Below are 24817 nucleotides of genomic sequence, written 5' to 3'. Positions count from 1 at the left end.
CACAGTACAGGAAGACACAGCCAAGAGGCTTGCAAACAAATGGAGGACATATCCTCATGTGGCAGTGCAGAGATGCCTGGGTACCTTGCCTGCATCATAAAATACAGCTAACGTCCCAAATGGAGAATTCTGGCTGATTTAACAGTGATAAAACAGTAATAGCTACCATGTACTTACTACTCAGTAGTCATCTACTGAGGATCACACTAAGATTTCCATACTCTAAGCTAGGATGCAGCTCAGTTTCACACTAAAGAAAACTGAGTTCTATCCCCAGGTCTATGTAAAGTGAGCATGGCACTACATCCCAGCACTCAGGGAATGAAAGGAGGAGATCAGAAGTTCAAGCTGAAAAAAAAAAAAAGAAGTTTGAGCTGACCTTTGGCCCCACAGCAAGCTCAAGGTTAGCCTACACAATGTAATACCAGGTGTTAAAACGCACGTGCACACACGCGCGCACGCGCAAGCACACACACACACAAACACACACACACACACTGAAAGCAGCTAATGAGGCTTAACACCTACTATGTTCCAACCCATTCTTGCTTGCTTTTGAAGTATTGGAGGTTCAGCCCAGGGTTTTGTGCATGCTAGGCATGTTCTCTACCATTAAGCTACATCCCAGCCCTAAAAATATGCCACTATGCCAACTCTATACTGCAGAAACACTTAAGAGACCCTCCAAAAGGCCAGCCTCTTCTGTTTACAACCGAAAAGAGATGGAACTGTCTATGCAGTAGGAAGAGAAGAGGTACTTATGAAGTTTATTGTAAGTCTGAAACCAAAAGACTGGCCAGCCATTGTGACCCTCAGTATTTCATACCCTCTGGGAAGACTTGGTCAGAGAGACACAAACATGTGACGAAGACACTGTAGCAAAACCAAACAAAAGGTGGAGTCCAAAGGAAAGGTGACACATGAAGCTGAAGCTACCGATCTGGAGCTGAGGACTCACGCAAAGGGCCACTTGTTGGTGACAGGGGAAAATGTGAGTGTAAGCCAGTGAAGTGACTGAGTCCCAGGAGAATCAGGAAGTTCAGAGTGAGGAGGTGGCAAACATTTCCATTAGCCTGGCAGGTCTACAGCAGGACTCAGCCTTTCCTGCTCACTGAGTGAGTCCTTCCAGCTCAGTGAGCTTGAATAGCTGGACATAGAAGCCAATTCTTTGGACTCTAGATTATCTTTTGCCCCTACAGTATAGTCCATGTGTTTTACATTATGAATACTTTTCATTGAATGTGTTATTTGCATTTGCTCACAATTGAAACCCACGGTGCTTTTGATGGATTATAAATGATCATCCAAGCCGGGCAGTGGTGGCGCACGCCTGTAATCTCAGCACTCTGGGAGGCAGAGGCAGGCAGATTTCTGAGTTCGAGGCTAGCCTGGTCTACAGAGTGAGTTCCAGGACAGCCAGACTTATACAGAGAAACCTTGTCTCAAAAAAAAAAGAAAGAAAAAAAAGAGAAAAAAATTTTTAAAAAAATGATCATCCAAAATCCACAATTCCCACTTGAATAAAAAATAAGAAGAGGAAAGAAAGAAAAAGAAAGGAAGGAGGGAAGGAAGGAAGGAAGGAAGGAAGGAAGGAAGGAAGGAAGGAAGGAAGGAAGGAAAGAAGAAGAAAAAGGAAAGATGACTGCTCCTAGGTATGGTGGAAGAGAAAGTCTATTATGAACACATGGGAGAGCATAGCCAGGACCTCTAGGAAAGTCCAGAGTGTACAGGACCCTGAGCTGGGCCACGTGGGAAAGGGGGAGGGAGGGAAGGAGCGAGGCAGGGAGGGAGGGGAGAGGGCAGAGTGGAGCACCAAGTGGGTCAGCCAGGAGGCTCAGAGGTATAAAAAGAGCAGGTAAACAGAATGGTCAGATTTTTGGGTAGGACACAGCAGCCCGGCCCCCTGGGCTGGAGAGTTTGAGGTGGGGAGCACCATACCACCCAGAAGGGCGTTAGAAGGGTAGGGGCTGAGGGATGCTGGGGAACCTGGCAGCCAGGTCGGCTTTGATATGTTAAAGGAGCCGTCGGTGGTGGTGGCGCAGCCTGTAATCCCAGCACTCTGGGAGGCAGAGGCAGGCAGATTTCTGAGTTCAAGGCCAGCCTGGTCTACAGAGTGAGTTCCAGGACTGCCAGGGCTACACAGAGAAACCCTGTCTCAGGGGAAAAAAAAAGGAAAAAAAAGAAAGATATGTTAAAAGGGTACCAGAGCCTTTGGTCTGGGTTTGAAGCCTAACTCCACTGAATGAATGACAGGAAAAGCACTGTCTTCCCCTGCTCATCAAATTGGCTGCCTCTTCTTCTGCAAAATGTTCTGCTCTCCAAGAACTTATCTGTGGAGTTAGGTGACTAATTGTGGGTTATGAAACGCCAAATTATGGCAAAAGTAGGAATGCAGCTCAAAAGTGCCTATTCTTCACAATCTTCATTCTCAACACTCAAGGCAATGGACAAAGATCACAAATCCCTCTATTGCTTCTCAGGCAAAGTAATCAAGGCAGCATCTCCCTTTGTGGGTGGCTAATGTATTAAAGAATAATAATCATTATCATCATCATCATCATCTCTGCTCATAAAACTGTCCTGACACACTCGACCAACACACAGAAGGTGAGATGGCGTCAGCAGCACACCTGAGGACCTCAGCATCTCTGGTACCTAGTGAGTGTCTAGAAGGTTTACAGTGGCTAAATAACCTCAGCGGAGAAGGGCTGTATGCTTCCCATGCCAGACCTAGACTGGACAGTCTCAGACATAAGCATGCCGAATCCTTGCAACAATCCCAGCAAATGAGATTTCCATTCATATCTGCCTGGTCTTCAGATGCATGTTGTCTCTACCTTGAACTAGATTATTAAATGTGACTACAGTTTAGTGTGGGGCATAAACAGACTCCCAGAAAACATATTTGGTTAAAGAACTCAGATTTGCTTAAGAAAGGATCCATGTATCCCAGGCCATCCTTAAATCCACAGTCCTTCAGCTTCTTCTGAATACTGAGATTACAAGCATGTACCAGCCACAGCCATAAGAGACAAGTTGGATTCTAACTGTAGCTTTAGTGTGCACTTTTCGTGTATTCCTATATGATCTTATAAATAAACAATTTTAAAAATCACATTTTTTAAAACTAAAACTAAATTTTTTTTTCATAGATAAGAAAGCTACTGAATGAAACCTACAGGACTTAAGGTATAGAGTTCTGGTCCTTCCAAGCCACAACTCAACTCCACGCACTTACTTTCCATAGCTGAGCTTACAGCACAGGGTCAGGCTCTGAACACCTGTTTAAAGTGACTGCAAGTATCTCCTCTTGCATACCACTGTGAGACTGCCAACGCTGCAGAGAAATGGAGGCAGATACTCAGACAGGCAGCCCGGCACCTGCTGGGTTTGTCCAGCCCTGTAACACATCAAAACAAAGTCCTACCTGGTCCTCCTCCACAGCCCGTCACCTCCCTCATTCACACTAAGCTCTGAACTATAGCTAACACCCCATCTGTTCCTGGTCCAGAAAGGTGCGAGAAACATGATTCTTTTCCTGCAGCATAACTGGGGCCATGTGGATCATTTGTGACCAAAACAGAAGAGCGAGGGTTTAAAGGCAATGCGTAGGCTGGGTTCTCATAGCAAAGGAGGGTGGTAATTAAGCCAAGTCATGGCTGAGACACACAAAAGGCTATGAGGATGCTTGAGTGCTGGAAGTAGGAGCAGGGGCAGAGTGTTTATTCAGGCTTGTCCCACTGTAGGGAAAGAATCATGATGATGAAATTCCATTCTTATTCCAACCATAACCCCCAGCTCTCCCAAAACCTCTTTCCGGAATCCTCTCCTCCCCTGACAGGTCTGTCTTCTTCCTCAGTAAATGTTTGACAAAAGAATAAATGAACAAACCAAAGAATGAACCAGGCAAGGAGAGAGACAGAGGCAGAGACAGAGAGAGACAGAGACAGAAAAACAGAGACTGACAGACAGAGACAGACAGAGTTAGAGACAGAGACTCCTTCCTGGCCCCCTAGCCCCACTCTTCTTTCCTGTTTTTTCTTATGCCAAGAGTGTGTTAGATAGACCTGGCCAAGGAGGTTTAACACTCAAGCATTAACTGAACTTACTTATGGGACCAGGCAACAAATCACAAAAAATATGAAATACTGCCCTTCCCCCAGTCCTACATAATGTCCACCAAAACCCCTCAGCCATCCCCAGTGGCCTCTGACCTTTAACTCACAGGCTAAACTTTACTGGCAAAGGCTTCAGATTATTCTCCTTATGCAGCAAGGACAATTTTACTCCTGGTACTCATTACTTTTTTCTTATTTTCTTTTTTTCCTTGTCTTTTTACCTTTTTTCTTTTCCTAGTAAGGTCTTGTTATTTTAGCTTAAGCTTATCTTGAACTCACTATGTAGCCCAGGCTGGCCTTGAACTCCTCACCTTCCTCCTGCCCCACATCCCCACCCACAAGTGCAGGAACAAGTGACTAACAGGCATGTGCTACCATACTGAGCCTGTTCACCTGCTTTTGTCTCTGATCTCTTGGAACTCTGGACTTGAAGCCCTGTCGTACTGAACAGCCAAGAGAATGACACAGACACAAGTATGAGCTTAGAAAAGTGAGTATCTGCTCTTCTGGAAGGCAAAGAATTGATATCTGCCAAGGATGGCTTTGGCATCAACCTGCCCACATCAGAAGCAGAACAAGATGAATTCTGGAGGGAATTCTCTGTCTTTGACAGAGAAAGCAGAATTCTGTCTTTGACAGAGGTTCTCAACCCGTGTGTCAAGATCCCTTTGGAGTTGTTGAATGACCTTTGCACAGTTTGCCTAAGACCATCAGAAAACAGAGGTATTTACACTACAATTCATAACAGTAGAAAAATTACAGTCATGAAGTAGCAAAAAAAAAAAAAAAAACCAATAGTTGTATGGTGATGAAAGGGAGTTGAGGATGCCACCAAAACATAAGGAACTGAAACAGAGTCGCATCATTAGGAAAGTTACAAACCGCTGGTCTATGAGTTTAATTCTCCCCTAGCACTGCCTTCAGCCCTCTCACTAGCCTGTTCCAAAGTGTCTTACACACGTTGGCCAGCTTCACACATGAAGTCAACTACCTGCTATGAGCTACATAATATACCTGGGGATGGTATATTAGTTAGGCCTGGGAGACTGGACATATAGCAATTTCTAAAGAACACAGTTCTTCTGTTCCTTCTGTGTGTGAGCTCTTTACTATACCAGTAACCATTCCCTGGACTTCTTGACATCATCTTGGCCTGGCAATAGCCCTGCTTCCAAGCCTAAAGGGACATCTTCCTGTCTCCATTTTGTAAAGTCCTATGTTTTTCATATGTCACAAGAGTCAATAAATTATGAACAGAATAAATCATAAATGAGAATTTGGAGTGTACAATTTTTAAGAGGTGGAAAGTCACCCAGTTCACCCCACCACTCATGGGACCCCAATACTGAGACAGGGTTGTGGGGAATGCAAGGATGGGGACACTGAAGTCTCTGTCCTCAGAGAATTCATCATCTATTTCAGAGGTAAGAATTACACACAGGAAACAGAGCCACAGGAAACAGAAGCTGAGGCTTTATCATCCTAGTCTACCAGCAGCACATGACCTGGAGAAAGCCATCCCAGCTTATAGTCAACGAAGCCTGTCTTGTGGAAGACAGAACTTGTAGGCGATAGAGAGAGGAGTTAAGACAAATCTTTCACAGAGCTCAGATTCTGGTGAGGTTGAGATGGGCAGAGGCATCTGCAGGATTCAAAAGAGAAACAAGTGGGAGGGTACAAATAGAAGATTTCTGATGGAGTAGGCTTAGAAATGTCTGAGAGAAATGATAACCCAAGCCAGGCAGTGGCGGCGCAAACCTTTAATCCCAGCACTTGGGAGGAAGAGACAGGTGGATTTCTGAGTTCGAGGCCAGCCTGGTCTATAGAGTGAGTTCCAGGACAGCCAGAAATCCTGTCTCGAAATTGTTCTTTGTTTGGGGACTGGAGAGATGGCTCCGCAGTTAGGAGCACCAACTGTTATTCCAAAGGTCCTAAGTTCAAATCCCAGCAACCACATGGTGGCTCACAGCCATCCATAACAAGATCTGACTCTTTCTTGTGCAGTGTCTGAAGACAGCTAGAGTGTACTTACATATAATAAATAAATAAATCTTTTTTAAAAAGATAACTCAAATGTATTTCCAATGAGTAGAGTCTTCAAAGATAAATGTAGACAGAATAAGGTCCAAGAGGAAGAAGCAGTGTGAAAAAAAATAGACAGACAAGTTGGGTGTAGTTCTTGGCACCTGTGATCCCAGCACTTGGGAGTCTGTGTCAGGAGAATTATGAATTCAAGTCCCTCCAGTATAGCATAATGAAAGTCTATCTCAAGAAAGAGAAAGAAAACAAGAAAGAAGGAAAGGAAGGAAGGAGGAAGGAAGGAAGGAAGGAAAGAAAGAAAGGAAGGAAGGAAGAAAGAAAGAAGGAAAGGAAGGAAGGAAGGAAAGGAAGGAAGGAAGGAAGGAAGGAAGGAAGGAAGGAAGGAAGGAAGGAAGGGGAAAAACAAAAAGTAAGAAAACTGAAAAGTGCTTGCAACTAAGGCCTTAAAAATATTGTGTTAAGAGTTTTGTGCTTTACAAGTTGGGCATGGTGGCCCACACCTTTAGTCCTACCCAGCATTTGGGAGGCAGAGGTAGGTGGATCTCTGAGTGCAAGGCCAGCCTGATCTATATCTAAAAAGAGAAACTCCGTCTCAAAAAAGCAAAGAAATAATAATAATAATAACAACAGCAATAATAATTTTGTACTTTACGTTTCTATAAAATACTAGTTCCTTTTATTCTTACAGAAAATAGCAATCCTGGGTAATGAAGAGTCAGGGACACAAAAGCGGGTGACTATGATCAAAATACATTGTTTGCATGTATCAAACTCTCAATTAATTAAAGTATATTTTAAATTAAAATAAAAATATCCCTTCTTGAGAAGAGAAAAATCAGTCTAGTAATATGAAAAGTAAATTAAAGGTAAGACACAGACAGCAAGATTCCCTAGATATCTGTATAATAGTCCTCACAAACAGCAGTCAGAGCCTGTGTGAGTAAGGGGAGCAGGGAAGACTGAGGTTTACACAGAGAGTAAGCAGACAGAGAGGACCAAGGAGCACAGTTCCTCGAGTTAATTCCGACCCTTCCTTCAGTTTATACATGAGGAAATCAAATCATGACACACACACTAGTGTCTTTCCCAAGTTCACAGTGAAGCTGAGTCAGAGCCTTAAGGGATCTTTCAGTTTTCAAGGCACAAGCTCTCTGGGGTACTAGGGCTATAGGGAAAGGTTATAGGGAAAACAGAATATCTAACTACTCTGCAGTCTGGGCAGCAAATGGTAGTGCATAGACTTCTGCACATCACATGGCCCACATTCATTTGAATAAGGCTGACAGCCCAAGTTCTGAGGAGCGCTGAAAACACTCATCAAGTGAAACCCTAATAGCACCTAAACTACACTAGAAACTTCAGATTACAAAGGATAGTTACCCTTACCCATTTCCCTCCACTCCTCTCCAACTTTACCTGGGGATATTATGCATTCCTTTGATCAACAAATCTTTATCAGGTGCCTATTACCACAGGTGCTTTGGTAGCTGCTGAGGTAGTTTATAAGTTGTGCAAGACCCTGGGAGGTGCAGAACACCGGAGGTTAACTCTGGATCCCTGACCTTTGTTTGCTCTGCCTCTCAGCAGCACAATCAGGCAGGCTTTGCCATTGTGATCCTCAAGCCAGGGCCTTTAAATTAACGATCTCTTCCCATCCTGAAACAACTCAAAACCAGCCTTCACTCAAAAAGTAAAAGAATTCCCACATAACCCAGCAACTTCATTCCCAGATAGAGATGAAATGTAACAAGACAGAACTACACAAAAATACCTGATTGTTCATAGCACCATTATTCATAAGAGTCCAAAAGCCTAGCCACCCCAAATGCCTATCAAAAGATGAACAGGTAAACAAAATGTGGTTCATTCATATAGTAAAAGTATTGACCTGGACATAGAAATGAATTACTAATATATGCTACAAAACAAATAAACCTTGAAAAAGTTATGCACAGTGAGAAAAGTTCTAATGTTCTGATTCCAATTACTTGAAAGGATCAAATGCGAAGAATGTATTTCGATCAGGCAAATCCAGAGAAACCCAAAGTTTAGTGCCTCTTGAAGAGAGAGAATGAGAGACAAATAGTGGTGAACACAGGAGTTCTTTTAGGGTACAAAGACATTTACTTGGGGGCTGGAGTGATCACTGCTTTTGCAAAGAACCAGAACTCAGCTCCAAGTACCCATGTTAAGTGGCTCACAACTCCAACTCCAAAAGACCCAACATCCTCTGCTGGTCTCCAGAAGCACTGCATTCACACATGCATACTCACACATATATAATTTTCAAAGTAAAGTCTTTTTTAAAGTATCCTAAAATTAAATAATGATAGCAATCTAATAATACTAATAATATTAATGTATAGTATTAAAGTGTTGAATGGTACACTTTCAGTGATTGATTGTCTGGTTGTAAATTATCCCAAAACTTTTGGAGGAGCTCGCTCTCTCTCTCTCTCTCTCTCTCTCTCTCTCTCTCTCTCTCTCTCTCCCTCTCAGATGTCTCATTATGCAACTGAAGCCGATCTCAAACTCCCAGCAATAATCTTCTTGCCCCAGCCCTCCAAGTGCTAGGATTACAGTCATGAATCACCATTATAAACTTTAAGTAACTAGGCTAGACGAAGTGTCCCAGGACTGTATTTCTGGGTCTTAGGAGGCAAGATCTGGAGAATCATTGCTAATTCAAGGCTCTCCTGGTCTATTTAGGAAGTTCCAAGCCAGTTTGTTCAATAATGAGAACCTATCTCTAGTATCCATAAAAACAAAACCACAAGAATAACTACGAGTTTAAGACCACCCTTCTTACACAGTGCATGCCCTCATTGCCTGGGCTACACAGTCAACAGCAACAAAATGAATGAACAAACAAACAAACAAAACACCTCAGAAACCTGCTTGGAAAGGCCCAAGTGTTGCCACATTAAAGACATCCATTTGGGTCTGTAGCATTATCAGCCATATTTTAGGAATTCCATGGGTCAAGTTCAGCAACAGCTTTAGATAGTTTCTAGTCCATTTCAGTTATCAGATGTGATAGAGCCTGAGTTACTGGGGAGAAGAGAGATGGTGGGCTCTTAGAATAGAATCCAGTAACATAAGACGCACAGATACATGCTGGGCATAAAGATCCCAGCTCTAAAAACACTTCTACCCCAGAACCCCCAGGCTGCTTCCCTTTGGCTCAGAGCACACTTTCTGACAAGGCTAAAATATTGCTGAGACCAGTGGTACCTTAAAAATCCACTGACTTCTACAGAAGCCATTTAGGGAAACAGCCTATAATTAGCAGGAAGGCAGTTCACTGAAAAGAAAAACTTAAAATGGCAATTTATTTATGCAGATGATAATGGGTGACCTTTGAATATCATGAAATCTCAAAAGAGCTTTGTGTCTATTAATTAGTCCTGCTCCTCTCTGGAGGCCACTCATCTGCTCCATCTGTAGTTTTATGCTCTTGCCAAATGCCAAAGGCCTAGCAGGGGTGAAGTCTAGCATCACACGGGAGCCTTCCCTTCTCATCCAAACAGCCATCTTTGAGATTCACTGAGCTTTATCTCACTCACTAAAGAGCCATCCAAAAGTTCATCAGAAGACGGAAGTCTGAGAGTTGTGTGAGAATCACCTCTGGCGATTTAACCTGAATCTACCTCAAAAATCCATTAACTCAAACTTACAGCAGTCAGACTGACCAAGTACATCTTCACCCCAAGGTAAATAAACAACACCAAAGACTTCTACAGGGTCAAGAATCACACAGAGAGATAATGAGATGGCCCATCCACTTGGACACTTGCCACCTGACAGTGCAAGCCTATGACCTGAGTTCCATCTCAGGAACCATGTGAAGGTGGACGGAGAGGAGAGGTGCCATAAAGTTGTTCTGACCTCCACATGCCTATGCACACAATAATATTTATAATCCAATAATATATAATAATTATAATGGCCATTACTGTTATTATGTGCATGTGTGTATGTGTCCATGCACACATGTATACCATAGTGTGTTTGCAGCAGCATGCATGTGGAACTTTATGGCATCTTCCTCTCCTTCCACCTTCACGTGTGTTCTGGAGATAGAACTCAAGTCATCTGGCTAACAACAACAACAATAATAAACTATAAATAATGTTATAATATACTTAAATAATAATATCCACTATTAGATTATATATTAAGAATTATTATTTTCTGAATTCCCTCTTTTAATTTTTCAAAAGAGTACTTAATGGGCAAATATAGATTTTACCTCATTTCACACTAGTCTCCCAACACTGTCAATTGCAAAAGCAAAAAAGGTACATTTTTCTATCTGGATTTCTATGTATAATCATGTCTTGTCTCTCTAAAGAAAATTCATGTGCTTTCAGTGTCAAGGCTATGCCTGCGGGGCAGTGGTGGCACACGTCTTTAATCCTAGCACTAGAGAGAGAGAGGGGGGGGGGGCAGGCAGATTTTTGAGTTCGAGGCTAGCCTGGTCTACAAAGTGAGTTCCAGGACAATCAGGGCTATACAGAGAAACCCTGTAAAAAATACTATGCCCAAACATTGGAGAAACACTGGAAATTAAATAATAGATGTTGGATTGGCTAAGGAAATTCTGTCTCTATGCTAGATTTCTTCACAGGATGTTGTTAGTGAGTTAAATTTTCTTTTTCATTTTTGTGTCAGTGGAAAACTGCTTCTCTCCTTGAGAAATGGAAAGCAAAACAGGTCTGTGAATAGGGCTTTGGAATGAAGAAGACATGGGTTCAGACCTCAGCTAAGAAAGCTTCAAGTAGCACAGTGTCAAACACATTCATTTTCTTTCTCTGACCCATGTTTTCCTCAGTTCCCTTGTTTAGAAAATGAAGATAAATCCTCCTCCGTGGTTTGTTCAAGCAGTTCAGCAGAATAACATATATAAAAAGCTTAACTGAGGCCGGGCGGTGGTGGCACACGCCTTTAATCACAGCACTTAGGATTTCTGAGTTCAAGGCCAGCCTGGTCTACAGAGTGAGTTCCAGGACAGCCAGAGCTACACAGAGAAACCCTGTCTCAAAAAAACAAAAAAATAAACACACACACACACACACACACACAAAAAAAAAGGCTTAACTGAGCTAAGTACAGGAGACCTTAATAGAAGCTTGCTTCAAAGCCTTCCACCTTTGAACATCAAAATATACTGAGAAACAATAAGCAATAATGGTGCTAGAATGGGACTGAGCAACCATAACTGCCTCCTCCATTTTCCATAGAGGAACAATGATCCTTCATCAAATTGCGAATAAAGCAAAATTAATATTACATGACAGTTCCTGCTAGAGCTGAGATCAGAATCACAGAATCTTAGAACATTGCTTCCAAAAGAAAGCTTCCACCTTAATAAAAATTTCCATTGACCCAATATTACCCAATCTCACTTAGAAGCCTAGGCTGATCTCAAGTCTGTGATCCTCCTGCCCTAGCCTCCCTAGTATTAACATTACGGGCATCAAATGTAATTATTTCTAACTCTCAAACCTACCCTTCTTTCTATGTATCTTCCCACTGTTGTTAAGTTTTTCTCTAATTTATTTATATTTATTTTATGTGTATGAATGTTTTTGCCTGCACATATGTCTGTGTACCCACATGCACCTCTGGTGCACAAATGGGTAAAAGAGGAGCCAGATACCCTGGAACTGCTGGAACTGTCATTACAGATAGTTGCGAGCTACCATATGGGTGTGAGGAACTCTGTGTGCTCTTAACTGCTGAGACATCTCTCTAGCACTAAAGTCCTGTAAGGATGAAATCTGGGGAGACTTTGCTGACGCGTGCACGAGAGTCTGATGTCCAGCACCCATGAGAAACATCCACAGCAGCCTGTAATCCCCGTGTAGGGGAGGTGGAGACAGAGCAAATCCCTGGGGCTTGCTGGTGGCAAGTCTAGCAAAACTGGTGAGTTCATCAGATGTGGTGGTGCACAGCTTTAATCCCAGCACTCAAGAGGTATAAATAGGCTGTTCTCTGTGAGTTCGAGGACAGCCTGATCTACATGGTGAATTCCATAACTTCCAGGACTATGTAAAGAGACCCTGTTTCAAAATCAAACAACAGCAACAACAACAACCTGAACATAGTGTGCTCTGGGTCAGTGAGAGATCCTATCTTAAAAAGTAAGGTGGAGGGCAACTGGAGAAGATGCCTAATGTTAAATTCTGGCCTACGAGTGCACTTGGTCACACACAGGCCCCCACGCAGAGACATACCCACTCCCACATAAACAAAGAATAGGGATCATGCTTTACCTCAGGGCCAACAAAATCGCCCTCTGTATGCTCATAAGTATCCACTGAGTAACTGGATGATTCTGACCGTGCTTGAGAGCTTACGACAGGAGCTTGAGATCTTGGGATGAGTCTTGATGTCTTTACCCCCACTTTCTTTATCACTCATCAAATCTATTCAAAAATCCTATACTTTATTTCCTTATATCATCCATCTATCCTCAGTTTAATTTGCTCCCTCCAGATCAAAGCCTCAGGGCTGGAGAGATGGCTCAGGGACTAAGAGTACTGACTGCTCTTCCAGAGGTTCTGAGTTCAATTCCCAACAACCACAAGGTGGCTCACAGCCATCTGTAATGGGGGATCTGATGCCCTGTTCTGGTGTGTCTGAAGACATCAACAGAGTATTGCTATAAACAAAATAGATAAACCTTTAAAAAAAAAATCGAAGCTTCTAGCTTACTTCGAATCAAAGCCATACTACTCATTCCTGACATTCCTTTCTCAGGTTCATCTACACACCATGAACTACAGTGATTGGTGTATCCCAGGCTGCCCACAGCACCCTCACTTTTAGCACTAATGTCAATCTTGGGAAATCCTTCAATTCCAGATTGAGATAACTAGTCACATACTGTAGGGAACTTAAAACATTTCCCCAAAACAATACTGGCAAAAATCAATTCACATTTATCTTTAATATAAATCCTTAAATTGGGCCCTAGATATCTTTCATAGAATGTATAAAATGCATATTAGTCAGATATGGTGACATACCTGTAATCCTACTACCCAAGGGGCTGAGACATAATGATTGCCGGAAGTTTGAGACTATCCTGGGTTATATTGTGAAACCACACCTCAGAAAAGAGAGATGGAAACAAAAAAATGAAGGAGAGGGAAGGGGAGGGGATGGAAGGGGAGGGGAGGGGAGAGGAGGGGAGGGGAGGGGAGGGGAGGAAAGAGTACAGGGGGAAAGCACACTACTCCCTCTAGGAAGGTAAACATGTACATTTGGCCTGGCTTCTGTTAGCTTTGTGAATCCTTCAGCAGGTTACTCGGATAACTAGAATTCAGTTTCCTCATCTATAAATGCAGAAGTTAAGACTAGATTTCCTTTCAGCTCCCAAATTCTCTACCGATACTCCTTCATCACTCTTTACCAGCCATAGGCATCCACACTACTTCAAGCAGCATGGAAGGTCTTCTCTATGCAACTTTGGTCTTTGCTTTCTCCCCCGACAAAGAATGTCTTTGCTCTCTTCTCTTCCACCTGAATGTTTTAAGGAACAACATAAATCTTGCTTAGCTGGAGTTGGAGGAGCCATAGGACCAGCCTAGAAGGAGTCCACCTAGGTTGTCTAATTATTGAACACGTAACATGTCCTCCCCTTGACTTTCAAAATCTTTTTTATGTAAAGCTTTAGTCCAAATAGACTAAAATCTTTCTGAACTTTGATGATTTCTTTGAAAAAAATCTTAAATTATAGCAAGTGTCATTGCAAATAACTGACTGGGAGATTAATTATATAATCAGCTCTATTATATAATCAATGATTTAATATATTATACACTACTGGCACTTGTGAGACAAAGCAGAAAGGCAGCTTAATCTTGAACTCTGTTCCTTACACAAGATTTTTTAATGTGCCCACAATTCAGCAATTCACTTAATCCTTGAAGATTTATTAAGGATCTCTGTGATCAAGACGTTGTGCAGGTGTGTCACAGGTATTACAAGGAGGGGGGATAAGCGGAGGCGCAGGTCACGAACAATAATATTTCTATCTCACAGACATCATAAGCTTCCAGCTCGTCCTCCAATACTAACTTTTTAGTATGACTTAAAGATTCAAATGCCATGTTGCATGGAGGCAGTATACACCTTTAATCCCATCCAGTATTTGGGATGCCGAAGCAGGTAAATCTCTGAGTTTGAGGCTAGCCTGGTCTACAGAGTGTGCTCTAGAACTTCCATAGCTATACAGAGAAACCCTGTCTCATAACAAAACAAAACAAAACAAAGAAACAAAAACCAACACAAAGCACACTCGAGGGTCAGCTCTGCCTTCGTCACCTGCCACGTAATATGTCCCTAAATCGATTGTACAACTGCTTCTCCCACTAGCCCACAGAAAAGAACAGCTATTAAAAACAGGTCAGTAGGATATACAAATACCTACTTTTACAAGCAAAGTATGAGTTTAACCAGATCTTTTCCAAGAATTATATCCTGACCATATATTTAGGCTCCCTAATCTCTACTTGAGTGAGATTTTGTATAAACATCTTTCTTTGGTAGCATTTAACTGCTGTCTACCCCCATCCACCTTGACAAGTAACAATTTCTAAGGATCAATCCAGCATGAACCTCTGTCTTCCTGTCAACCCACACAGCATGTAGCACACACACTCCCTTAATTAAGTAGGGCTGAAACTTGACAAGTGTCACCTACTACAATGACAAACAGGTTCATGAGCAAACAATGGAAGTAAATAAAGCAAACGGTTTCCAGAGGGAGAAGTCAAGCTGGATTGAACTGGGCTGAGCTGGGTTGAGCCCAGGATGATTCAGGCCCTACCAACAGAATGGGTGTCTCCTGGGATGACTTAGTAGGATAATTAAAAACCCTATAAATAGGATGAATTTTCAGGTCTCTACCATCCTCCCTGGCTCCTGTCTCCTCTGCTCATTCTGCTTCAAACAGGTAAGACATGCATGCTGGAGCAACAGCAGTATCACATGTATGGCAGGCAGTATATATGTTTTATAGTACAATGCAGTGAAGGGCAGGACTGTTTTGACGGTGATACTCTTGGGCACTTTTCTGCCTGCTTTTCAGGACTCTTAGAACATGAGAAATGCTAGAGTGGCCTACCCTCAACTTGTGAACCATAGGCTCTAAATATCCCCAAACTGAGAGCCTGAATGACTGATTAATAGCTAAGTGTTCTGTAGTAGAGGGTTTAACTTTTGTACAAGTTAGGCAAGGCCCTGGACCACAGGGACTCAGCAATATTCAGATTCACTCACTATAATGAATGGCCACAAAAGTCTCATTTTGTCCCATGCAATCTCTCATTTGTCACTTACATATGCAAGCATCACTGTATGATTATGTTTTGCAGTTGGGATTTCATTTTCAGAAGCTTATGAGCATAGTTACTAGAATTTTCATGACACAAGAAAGAATATTGGCATACAGATTGCCGAAGGCACCAGCTTCCCAGCACAGCCAATGTTGACCAACCTGACTGTGCACCACCTTTCATATGTGCAGTGTATTTATTTGCTGTAACTGTATTTATTTGTTTATTTATTTAATAATTCCATTTAATAAGCAGGTAAAAGGATTTTCTAGAATTTAACCTCTCAGAAATGTTTCTTGGACCACTGAAAAAGATATTTAACTTTCTTCATTGCTTAAAGAAGACTCTTTAGAAAATAAATGCCTCTTCAATGGCATGCATTCACTGTTAGCCTCCGTCACTGAATAACAATTATGAACTGCTATATGTTTACATCTGTCCCAACCTCAATGGGCTAACCTTCGTTTTTCTTCTAATATGAGAGTCTCAGCCAAGCAACTCCCAACCAGAGTAAACAGTAAGGCACATAAAATCTCTACTATACATGTTTAATTTTTTTTTTAAGAATTTGTCATTTTCTGGCAAAGAAAACCTTTCTAAATCACTATCATGATAGTATATGATATTTAGAACCTGAGTGTTGGTCACATAATGACTAGCCTAAAATTATGGCTAAGAAGGGGCTCTGTTGTTTCTCAAACCTCTTTCCCAAACCTCCCCAAAATCCATTATTCCTCTGGAAATGTTGACTCCAGGTTTTCATCTCAAAAATAAACAAAATCTCACTTTTTTTTCCTCCTCCTCCTCCTCCTCCTCCTCCTCCTCCTCCTCCTCCTCCTCCTCCTCCTCCTCCTCCTCCTCCTCCTCCTTTTCCTCCTCCTTCTTAAGATTCACCAGGGTTTGCCAAGATGCCTCAACTTCTTAACAGCATACTCAATGTGAGCAAGGTTTTCCAGAACTATGCTGAACATCATGGGGTAGGTGCTTCACTGAGCAAAAAGGATTTGAAGCAGCTGCTCCTCACTGAGTTTGGAGACATCCTTCGGGTAAGATACATAGATTCTTGGTCCTTTGGAGTGGAATGTGCATTATTCTGATGTCTGCACCCAGGAGATTTTATTAATATTTTGTTTTATCTGGTCATTTCCCACCAGTAATTTACTGGTATCTTCTGGTTCAAACAGCTTCTTAGTAGTTCACACACACATACACCCACATACACACACACACACACACACACACACACACACACACACACACACCTCCTTCTTTGTATGTGAACTTGGACAAACCACAGAACATTAAAAAAAAAAACCTGCTATTCATATTTTCTATTTGTAACCCTGCACATACACCTTCTCATGTACTTATTTATTAATTCACTAAGGATTCACTGAGTACCTACCTCTACACTGGCACAATCCTAGTTACTGCAGATACCGACATGATGAAAAATAATTTCTTTTCCTTCTAGAATGTCACAGTATAGTGAGAATGTGGTATATAAACATGTAGGCTATACTATGCAAAAAGATAGAGTAAAGTTTTCAAATGATTCAAGTTAATTGTTGATACAGTTGTCTGTTCCTTGTGGTAATATCCCATTGGTTTACCAAGGGATGAGGTTCAGAAAACAAACTTATCAAAGACTAGAAGCAGAACCAAGCCACTTTGCATTAATGGTTTCTTCGAGGGGTGGGAGTGAGTAGATTGGGACATGAATGTTGATACACAATCCAGGAGCCATAAAAGAACAGCTTTTTTCCCTTTCACAGAGACCGAATGATCCAGAGACTGTGGAAATCATTCTGGAACACTTGGACCGAGACAGAAATGGATATGTTGATTTTCGTGAATACCTCCTGCTGGTGTTCCAATTGGTCCAAGCCTGCCATCATAAGCTAGATAGTAAGTTGTGGGGAGCTAGAACCACCTCCCAGAAAGAGCATGATCAGGAAGAAACACAGAGCCATAAATTTTCAGAAAACACAGGCAGACGACATAGGCAGAGGGATGAAGAAGAACGGCACCACTCTCACCACAGTCAGCCTGGGGGACAACGTCAAAATGTCCAACATGGTCAGTCTCAGAGACAAGGTAAGGACTCTGAGAGACATGATACAGATCCTCACTACAGTCAGTCAGAGACATTCCATGGGGACTCCCACTTTGGTCATTCTGAGAGACAAGACACAGATTATAGCTCAGATCAGTCTGAGTCAGACGATCAATCTAGCTCTAGTCAAAGACTGGGTTATAAATCTAGTCATGACCAGCCCAAAGGTCAAGGACATATCTTTGCGTTAAATCAATCTGAGAACCCTGAGCAAGCTTCTCATTATGGTCAGTCTAAAACATTTGGACAACAAAGCAGCCATGGCCAGTCTGGAAGACTCCGAAAAGATTCTTATTCTAGTCAAACCAGTCAACAAGAATCTGATTCTTATGAACAATATGGAAGTCAGCACCAGAAATCAGGCCACAGTCAGAAAGAAAGACAAGGCCAGAATTCTCAGTATGGCCAGACAAAAACAAAAGGACATAGTTCATACCATGAGCAGACAGATGGACAAGGCCAGAGTTTCCATTATGACCAGAAAGGCAGACAAGGCCAGGGTTTCCAAAGTGGTCAGAAAAGCAAGCAAAGTCAGAGTTCTTACCAAGGTCAGAAAGGCAGACAAGGCCAGAGTTCTCACCAGGGTCAGACAGATAAACAAGGCCAGAGTCCTTACCAGGGTCAGAAGGGCAGACAAGACCAGAGTTCCTACCAGGGTCAGAAGGGCAGACAAGACCAGAGTTCCTACCAGGGTCAGAAGGGAAGACAAGACCAGAGTCCTCACCAGGGTCAGAAAGGCAGACAAGACCAGAGTCCTCACCAGGGTCAGAAAGGCAGACAAGACCAGAGTTCCTACCAGGGTCAGAAGGGCAGACAAGACCAGAGTCCTCACCAGGGTCAGAAAGGCAGACAAGACCAGAGTCCTCACCAGGGTCAGAAGGGCAGACAAGACCAGAGTTCCCACCAGGGTCAGAAGGGCAGACAAGACCAGAGTTCCTACCAGGGTCAGAAGGGCAGACAAGACCAGAGTTCCTACCAGGGTCAGAAGGGCAGACAAGACCAGAGTTCCCACCAGGGTCAGAAGGGCAGACAAGACCAGAGTCCTCACCAGGGTCAGAAAGGCAGACAAGACCAGAGTTCCCACCAGGGTCAGAAAGACAGACAAGGCCAGAGCTCTCACCAGGGTCAGACAGGCAGTCAAGACGAGAGTTCACATTGGCATCAGACAGACAGACAAGACCAGAGTTTTCGTTTTGGTCAGACAGGTGGACAAGGCCAGAGTTCTCACCAGGGTCAGACAGACAGTCAAGACCAGAGTTCACACTGGCATCGGACAGACAGACAAGACCAGAGTTTTCATCTTGGTCCGACAGGTGGACAAGGCCAGAGTTCTCATGAGGGTCAGATAGACAGTCAAGACCAGAGTTCACATTGGCATCGGACTGACAGACAAGGCCAGACTTTTCATTATGGTCAGACAGGTGGACAAGGCCAGAGTTCTCATGAGGGACAGACAGACAGTCAAGGCCAGGATTCACACTGGCATCAGTCAGACAGACTAGGCCAGAGTTTTCATTATGGTCAGACAGGCAGAAATGACCAGAGTTCTCACCAGGGTCAGACAGACAGTCAAGGCCAGAGTTCATATAGGCATCAGACAGACAGACAAGGTCAGAGCTCTTACCAGGGTCAGAAAGGCGGACCAGGCCAGAGTTTACACCAGGGTCAGACAGACAGACAAGACCAGAGCTCTTACCAGGGTCAGAAAGGCAGACCAGGCCAGAGTTCATACCAGGGTCAGAAAGGGGGACAAACCCAGAGTTCATACCAGGGTCAAACAGGCAGACAAGGCCAGAGCGCTCACCAGGGTCAGACAGACAATGAAGACCAGAGTTCACATTGGCATCAGACAGACAGACAAGGCCAGACTTTTCATTATGGTCAGACAGGTGGACAAGGCCAGAATTCTCACCAGGGCCAGACAGACAGTCAAGGCCAGAGTTCACACTGGCATCAATCAGACAGACAAGATCAGAGTTTTCATTTTGGTCTGACAGGCAGAGAAGGCCAGAGTTCTCACCAGGGTCAGATAGACAGACAAAGCCAGAGTTCTCACTGTGGTCAGTCAGAGACTGGAAAAACTGAAATTCAAGGGCAAAACAGGCACTTTCAAGGGACTGATAGAACAAGAAGACAATCTGGAACGTCAGGAAAGCTAAGTCAACAGAATTCAAGAGAAGAAGTGACTCAAACCCAGAGACAAAGATCCCAGGATAGAAGGGAGCAGCAAATCCAGCACCAGGCCTGGAAGCCTACAGAAGAGAATCAACACAAATTCTTAGCTCTGGTACAGCAAGAGCCATACTCCCATGAAGAGTATGATTGGCAATCACAGAGCAGCGAGCAGGACCTCTGGGAAGAGGAAGAGCATCAAGACTGGGATAGACACAGTGTTGAGGATCAGGAACATCTGTATGAGATGCACAACTGGCAAGTTCATGAAGAGGAACAAAGCCACCAAACAAGTGATAGGCAAACCCAAGTAGATGAGCAGAACCAGCAAAGACGACACAAGCAAACTCATGAAGAAAATCACGATCATCAACATGGTAGCGATCATAAAGATGAACAAAATCACAGAAGACAAGACCATCATCAACAATGGGATAAACAAACCCATGAAGAAAATGAGAAGTATCAAGGAGGCCAAGACCAATCCAGAAGTTTCCCCAACAGAGAAAAATTCCACATGAGTGAAGATGATCAGTGTGAGGGGCCCCAGGGAAGACATTTCCATTCAACTCATGTTGATGGAAGGTCCCAAAGAAGAGAAAAATCTGGAAACCACCCTACCAAATCAGCCAACTCCTCCAGCCCTTTCTATGACTATGTCCAAGAGCAGGCAGCATATCAGCACTAGGCTATGTGAGCATCAGGGGTAAAGTAGTTTGAAGCTAAAGAAGAAACCTACATGCCAATTCATCTTTACTTCTGTTTCAAAGGTTGAAATTATATCTCATCCTTCTCTTTTTTTTTTCTGGCTACAAGAATTATTTTGAAGACTTGTACTTATTTTTTGAAATTTCAATTCCTTTAATAGCAATTGCATGGTTAATTGGTTAGGTGAAGTAAATTAGGTGAACTAATCAATTTTTATTTTAATTATTTTGTGGATTTAAATCATTGCTAGTTTGTTTTTAGTTTAGGAGATACCTGGTTGAATCATTGAATGGCAGAGCACTCTCCCTGAAATTCAAAAACAGGAAGAAGAACGCTGAAAACTTATATTTTAAAAAGGGATTTTGGACTTTGGTGAGCTTTGGCTCTTATGGGTAGAATATCAGGAACCACAAGCTTCATGGTCTAGACGTGGATGAGTAGTGAGAAGCCTCTAGGAACGCTAGAGATCATGGAGATTCTCTGATAGTAGCAGTGATGCCTGGGCTCCTTCTCCTCCATTGATGGGTCATGAGAATTGACCAAACCTACCAAACCATGACACAGAAAGAAAATACATATCATCTGTTTGAAGATCCCTGGTAGTCCAATCTATCAATTCTGAACCTTTCTAACAAAGACTATGTATAGAACATGAAATCATATAAAACTACTCAATAAATGATTGGTGAGCAATGATATTGATGGCTTTTTCCTTTCTTCAGTGTGGAAATATGACTCACTTATGGAGCATATAAATCTTTGTTTCTTTTTTTTGTTGTTGTTGTTGTTGTTTTCCTCCGAGACAGAGTTTCTCTGTGTCCTGGAACTCACTCTGTAAACCAGGCTGGTCTCAAACTCAGAAATCCTCCTGCCTCTGCCTCCCAAGTGCTGGGAGTAAAGGCGTGCGCCACCACTGCCCAGCTTAAATCTTCATTTCTCAGGGTTGGAGAGGTTGTTCAGCAGTTAAGAGAATTTGCTATTCTTGCAGAGTACTGGGCTATGGCTCCTTCACCATGTGCTGGATCATTCATAACTCCAGTTCCAAAGGATCTAACACTTTTCTAAGCTCTTTGAATGAAAGGCAAACATGTAACAGACATTAATACATGCAGGCAAAACACCCATAAATGTAAAATAAAATAAAACAAATTGAAAAGATCTCATTTTTTATCTTCTAAAATATCTTAGAAACCCAAGACTGATGTTTCATGCTTGTTATCACAGCACACAGAAGGCTGAGGCAAGAGGTTCTTAGTGAGTTTTAGGCCAGTCTGGCCTACGTAAATTTTCAGACCAGTATGAAAAACAGAATGAGACACTGTTTCAAAAGAAAAAATAAAATAAAATATATCTGTTCTCTGAGTTCCTGAGCACTTATAACAGAAATCATTAAAAATGAATAATAACTAGCCAAAATGAACTTATCTCTTCATCTCAATGTAATATTTATCTCTTTTCTCTACCAGAGGGTTGTTATATTTCACTCATGCCAACTCTACGTCCTCTGTAACTCCAACATCCCTGCTTGGAGAAACAGGAATGCACATCCCGGACTCTTAGTGTAAGGAAGATAGGGGCTAGGAATGGGTACTGAAAGCCCCTGGGAGATCATAATCCATTAACAACTGTCCTTTCCCTCAAGGTTCGAATACAGTGGACAAAGGGGCAAGCAATCATCATGCAAGGCTATTGAGGTTTCTTCTGTTGCTATGCACTGTAATACTAGGCCTACAGTGGCTTCTCATGTTTACAGTCTTCTGTTGCGAAGTTTTAAATCAAGGAAATGTTGTTCCTTGATTTAAAACTATTGGTTAAATGAAATAGGCTACACCTAATTACTGTAAGGATTAGGGGTAGGTGGGTTTGGATGACCTGGTTGGGGGAAAGTGATGGATAAGGGAAGAGAAAGGAGGAAAGAAGAGAGGAAGATGACATAACAAGAGAAGCAGCAAGTATCCGGGGAGGTAGCCAGGCCTGCAGTTAGACGAATAGATGAGGGGTCCCCAGCCCCAGTAACTGTCAAAGACAAATAAAATAAACAGTCTGAGTCTCATTTATTTGTAAACACTTGGGAATAAGCTTAAATTGGGTATACTACATAAGACCCCATGTCATAAGTACAAGAAAATCACAGTTCTAACAAAGAGGGGAGTGAATGAGACAGGCTTTCACAGAGGGAAGGAAGCCATCTAAGCAAAGACTGTGGTCATGGGAGAGAGGTGGGCCACAGGACCCTAGTCACAACCTTCTGCAGGCTGCTATCGTCATCATCATCATCATCATCATCATTTCACTTTACATCCTGTTCACTGCCCTCCTCCCAGTCACCCCCTCCCACAATCCTTCCTCCACTCCCCTTCTCCTCTGAGAGAGTAGAGGGCCCCCTGGCTACCTCCCCCCCAGCACATCAAGTCTCTGCAGGACTAGGCACATCCTCTCCCACTGAGGCCAGACAAGGCAGCCCAGATAGAACATAAAGGCAACATGTTTTGGGATAACCCGGTCCATTTGTTCAGGACCCACATGAAGACCACATTGAATACCTGCTACATACGGAGTGGGGGGTTGGGGGGTAGCACTAGGTCCAGCCCATGTGTGCTCTTTGGTTGGTGGTTCAAGCTTTGAAAGCCCCAAGGTTCCAAGTTAGGTGACAGTTGGTCTTCCTGTGGAGTTCCTGTCTCCTTCTGGGCCTGCAATCCTTTCCCCAACTCTTCCACAAGAGTCCCCAAGCTCCATCCACTGTTTGGCTGTGGATCTCTACACCCTCTAAGTCAACAGCTAGCTGGAGCCTCTCAGAGGACAGCCATGCTAAGTGCCTGTCTGCAAGCATAACAGTATTATTAATAGCGTCAGTGAGTGGTGTTTACCAATGAATGGGATGGGTGTCAAGTTGGGCCGGTTGTCTGTTTTTTAAATAGCATTTTTTTCAATAGTAAAAGGAATTTTTCACAAATGTTCTCTAACTTCCTATCAGTTAATCAAAGAGGAAATAGAATGAAAAGTACCAAAACTCAGAGTTGAGGGAGACAGTCACTGGTCATCATATTGCTCTAGTCAACTGCCTAGGAGAAATACTTCACTGTAATCCTTCCCTCTTCTCCAGTCAACCTCAAGAAGTCCCTCCTTGATCACAAAATACAAGGTAGCCCAAATCTGTCATTCTTGTTATCCCTCCTCCCAGCACCTAAGCCACATCACTCCCCCCAGTACAGCTTCTCAATGAGGACGCTCCCTATCCCTTTTTAACACGCTTGCTGTGTCATGTGATTCCCTGCTAAAAGTTCTCAGGATTTTGCTGCTACCTTGGGAATAAATCCAAGCATCCTCCCCATCCCTTCCTACAGAATGACCGTGCCAGACTTCGTCTCTTAACACTTTCCTCTGGATTTACTATTTTCCAATTGCTGTGGCCTTTGTTCCATGATTCCAGTAAATACATTGGCTCCCACTTGGGAATTCTTGAACCAGGCCTTTCTCTGGTTCAAAATGGTCTTCTCATTAACAAATTATAAGTCCAGATTCTTATTTCATTCAGGTCCACCTAATATCACTCCATCAGAAAAACTTTCTCTGGTTTTAATCTAAGAGAAAATCTTTCCAATCTCTATCATGTGTCTTCTTTTTCATCAATCTTCTTCTTAATAGTTTTTAATGTGTGTGTATATATTGTACCTCCTACTGAAAGGACAACACAAACCCCATTTTTCTCCATTTAAGGACCAGGACTGATTTGGAAAAGAAGGCCCTCAGCACCAGCTCCAAGAACAGACCATAAAATCCAGAAACAAGGTCATAAACTCCCTCCCCCAAAACAGCCTGGGGAATAATCACAAAAATGGGAAAAGACCTTATCTAGGGATGAGCCATCTGTGCAGGGCAGTCCTATCTCATCCACCAATGACATTTTAGATAACCTAATCCTTCTAGAGAGTTCCCTCATTCCCTATAGGAAGGCCTGCACACCTTTGTCTGGCGTTGCCATTTCAAAAAATGGTTGACTCCTGCATGCTAGTTGTGTCTGCAGAATGAACTTTGTTTACTATCTGAGTCTGGGGTCTTCATTCAGAGATTTTTAGAAGCCTCAAACATAGTAATTTATTGGGTATGTATCATGGCAAGTTACTATTCAAGATCTAGTTGTAGGGTAAGGGTTCATTCTTCAGAAACTTGTAAAACCAGTTCTCATCTTCCAAATGGAGTAATTTTTCTTACTTCTGCCTGAAGGGACATATGTAAAGCATACCAAAACTCACTCTGGCCTCCAGGCTCCGAAGTGTCACAAGTCCCTGTTACACATGTCAGAGTCCATGCTAGCC

The 24817-nt window shown here is 42.8% G+C and overlaps 1 protein-coding gene across 1 annotated transcript; it reads left to right on the top strand.

The window, feature by feature from the left end:
* Positions 1–16413: 16413 nt before the first annotated feature.
* On the top strand, positions 16414–20481 carry Rptn (repetin). The gene is made up of 3 exons (XM_052178634.1): positions 16414–16551; positions 17281–18151; positions 18224–20481. The coding sequence occupies exons 1-3, from the start codon at positions 16414–16416 to the stop codon at positions 20479–20481; spliced, it is 3267 nt and encodes a 1088-aa protein (XP_052034594.1).
* The last annotated feature ends 4336 nt before the right edge of the window (positions 20482–24817 follow it).

The sequence above is a fragment of the Apodemus sylvaticus genome, chromosome 4 (genome assembly GCF_947179515.1).
Source record: "Apodemus sylvaticus chromosome 4, mApoSyl1.1, whole genome shotgun sequence".
Classification (NCBI taxonomy): Eukaryota; Metazoa; Chordata; class Mammalia; order Rodentia; family Muridae; genus Apodemus; species Apodemus sylvaticus.
This window is presented reverse-complemented; position numbering and strand designations above follow the sequence as displayed.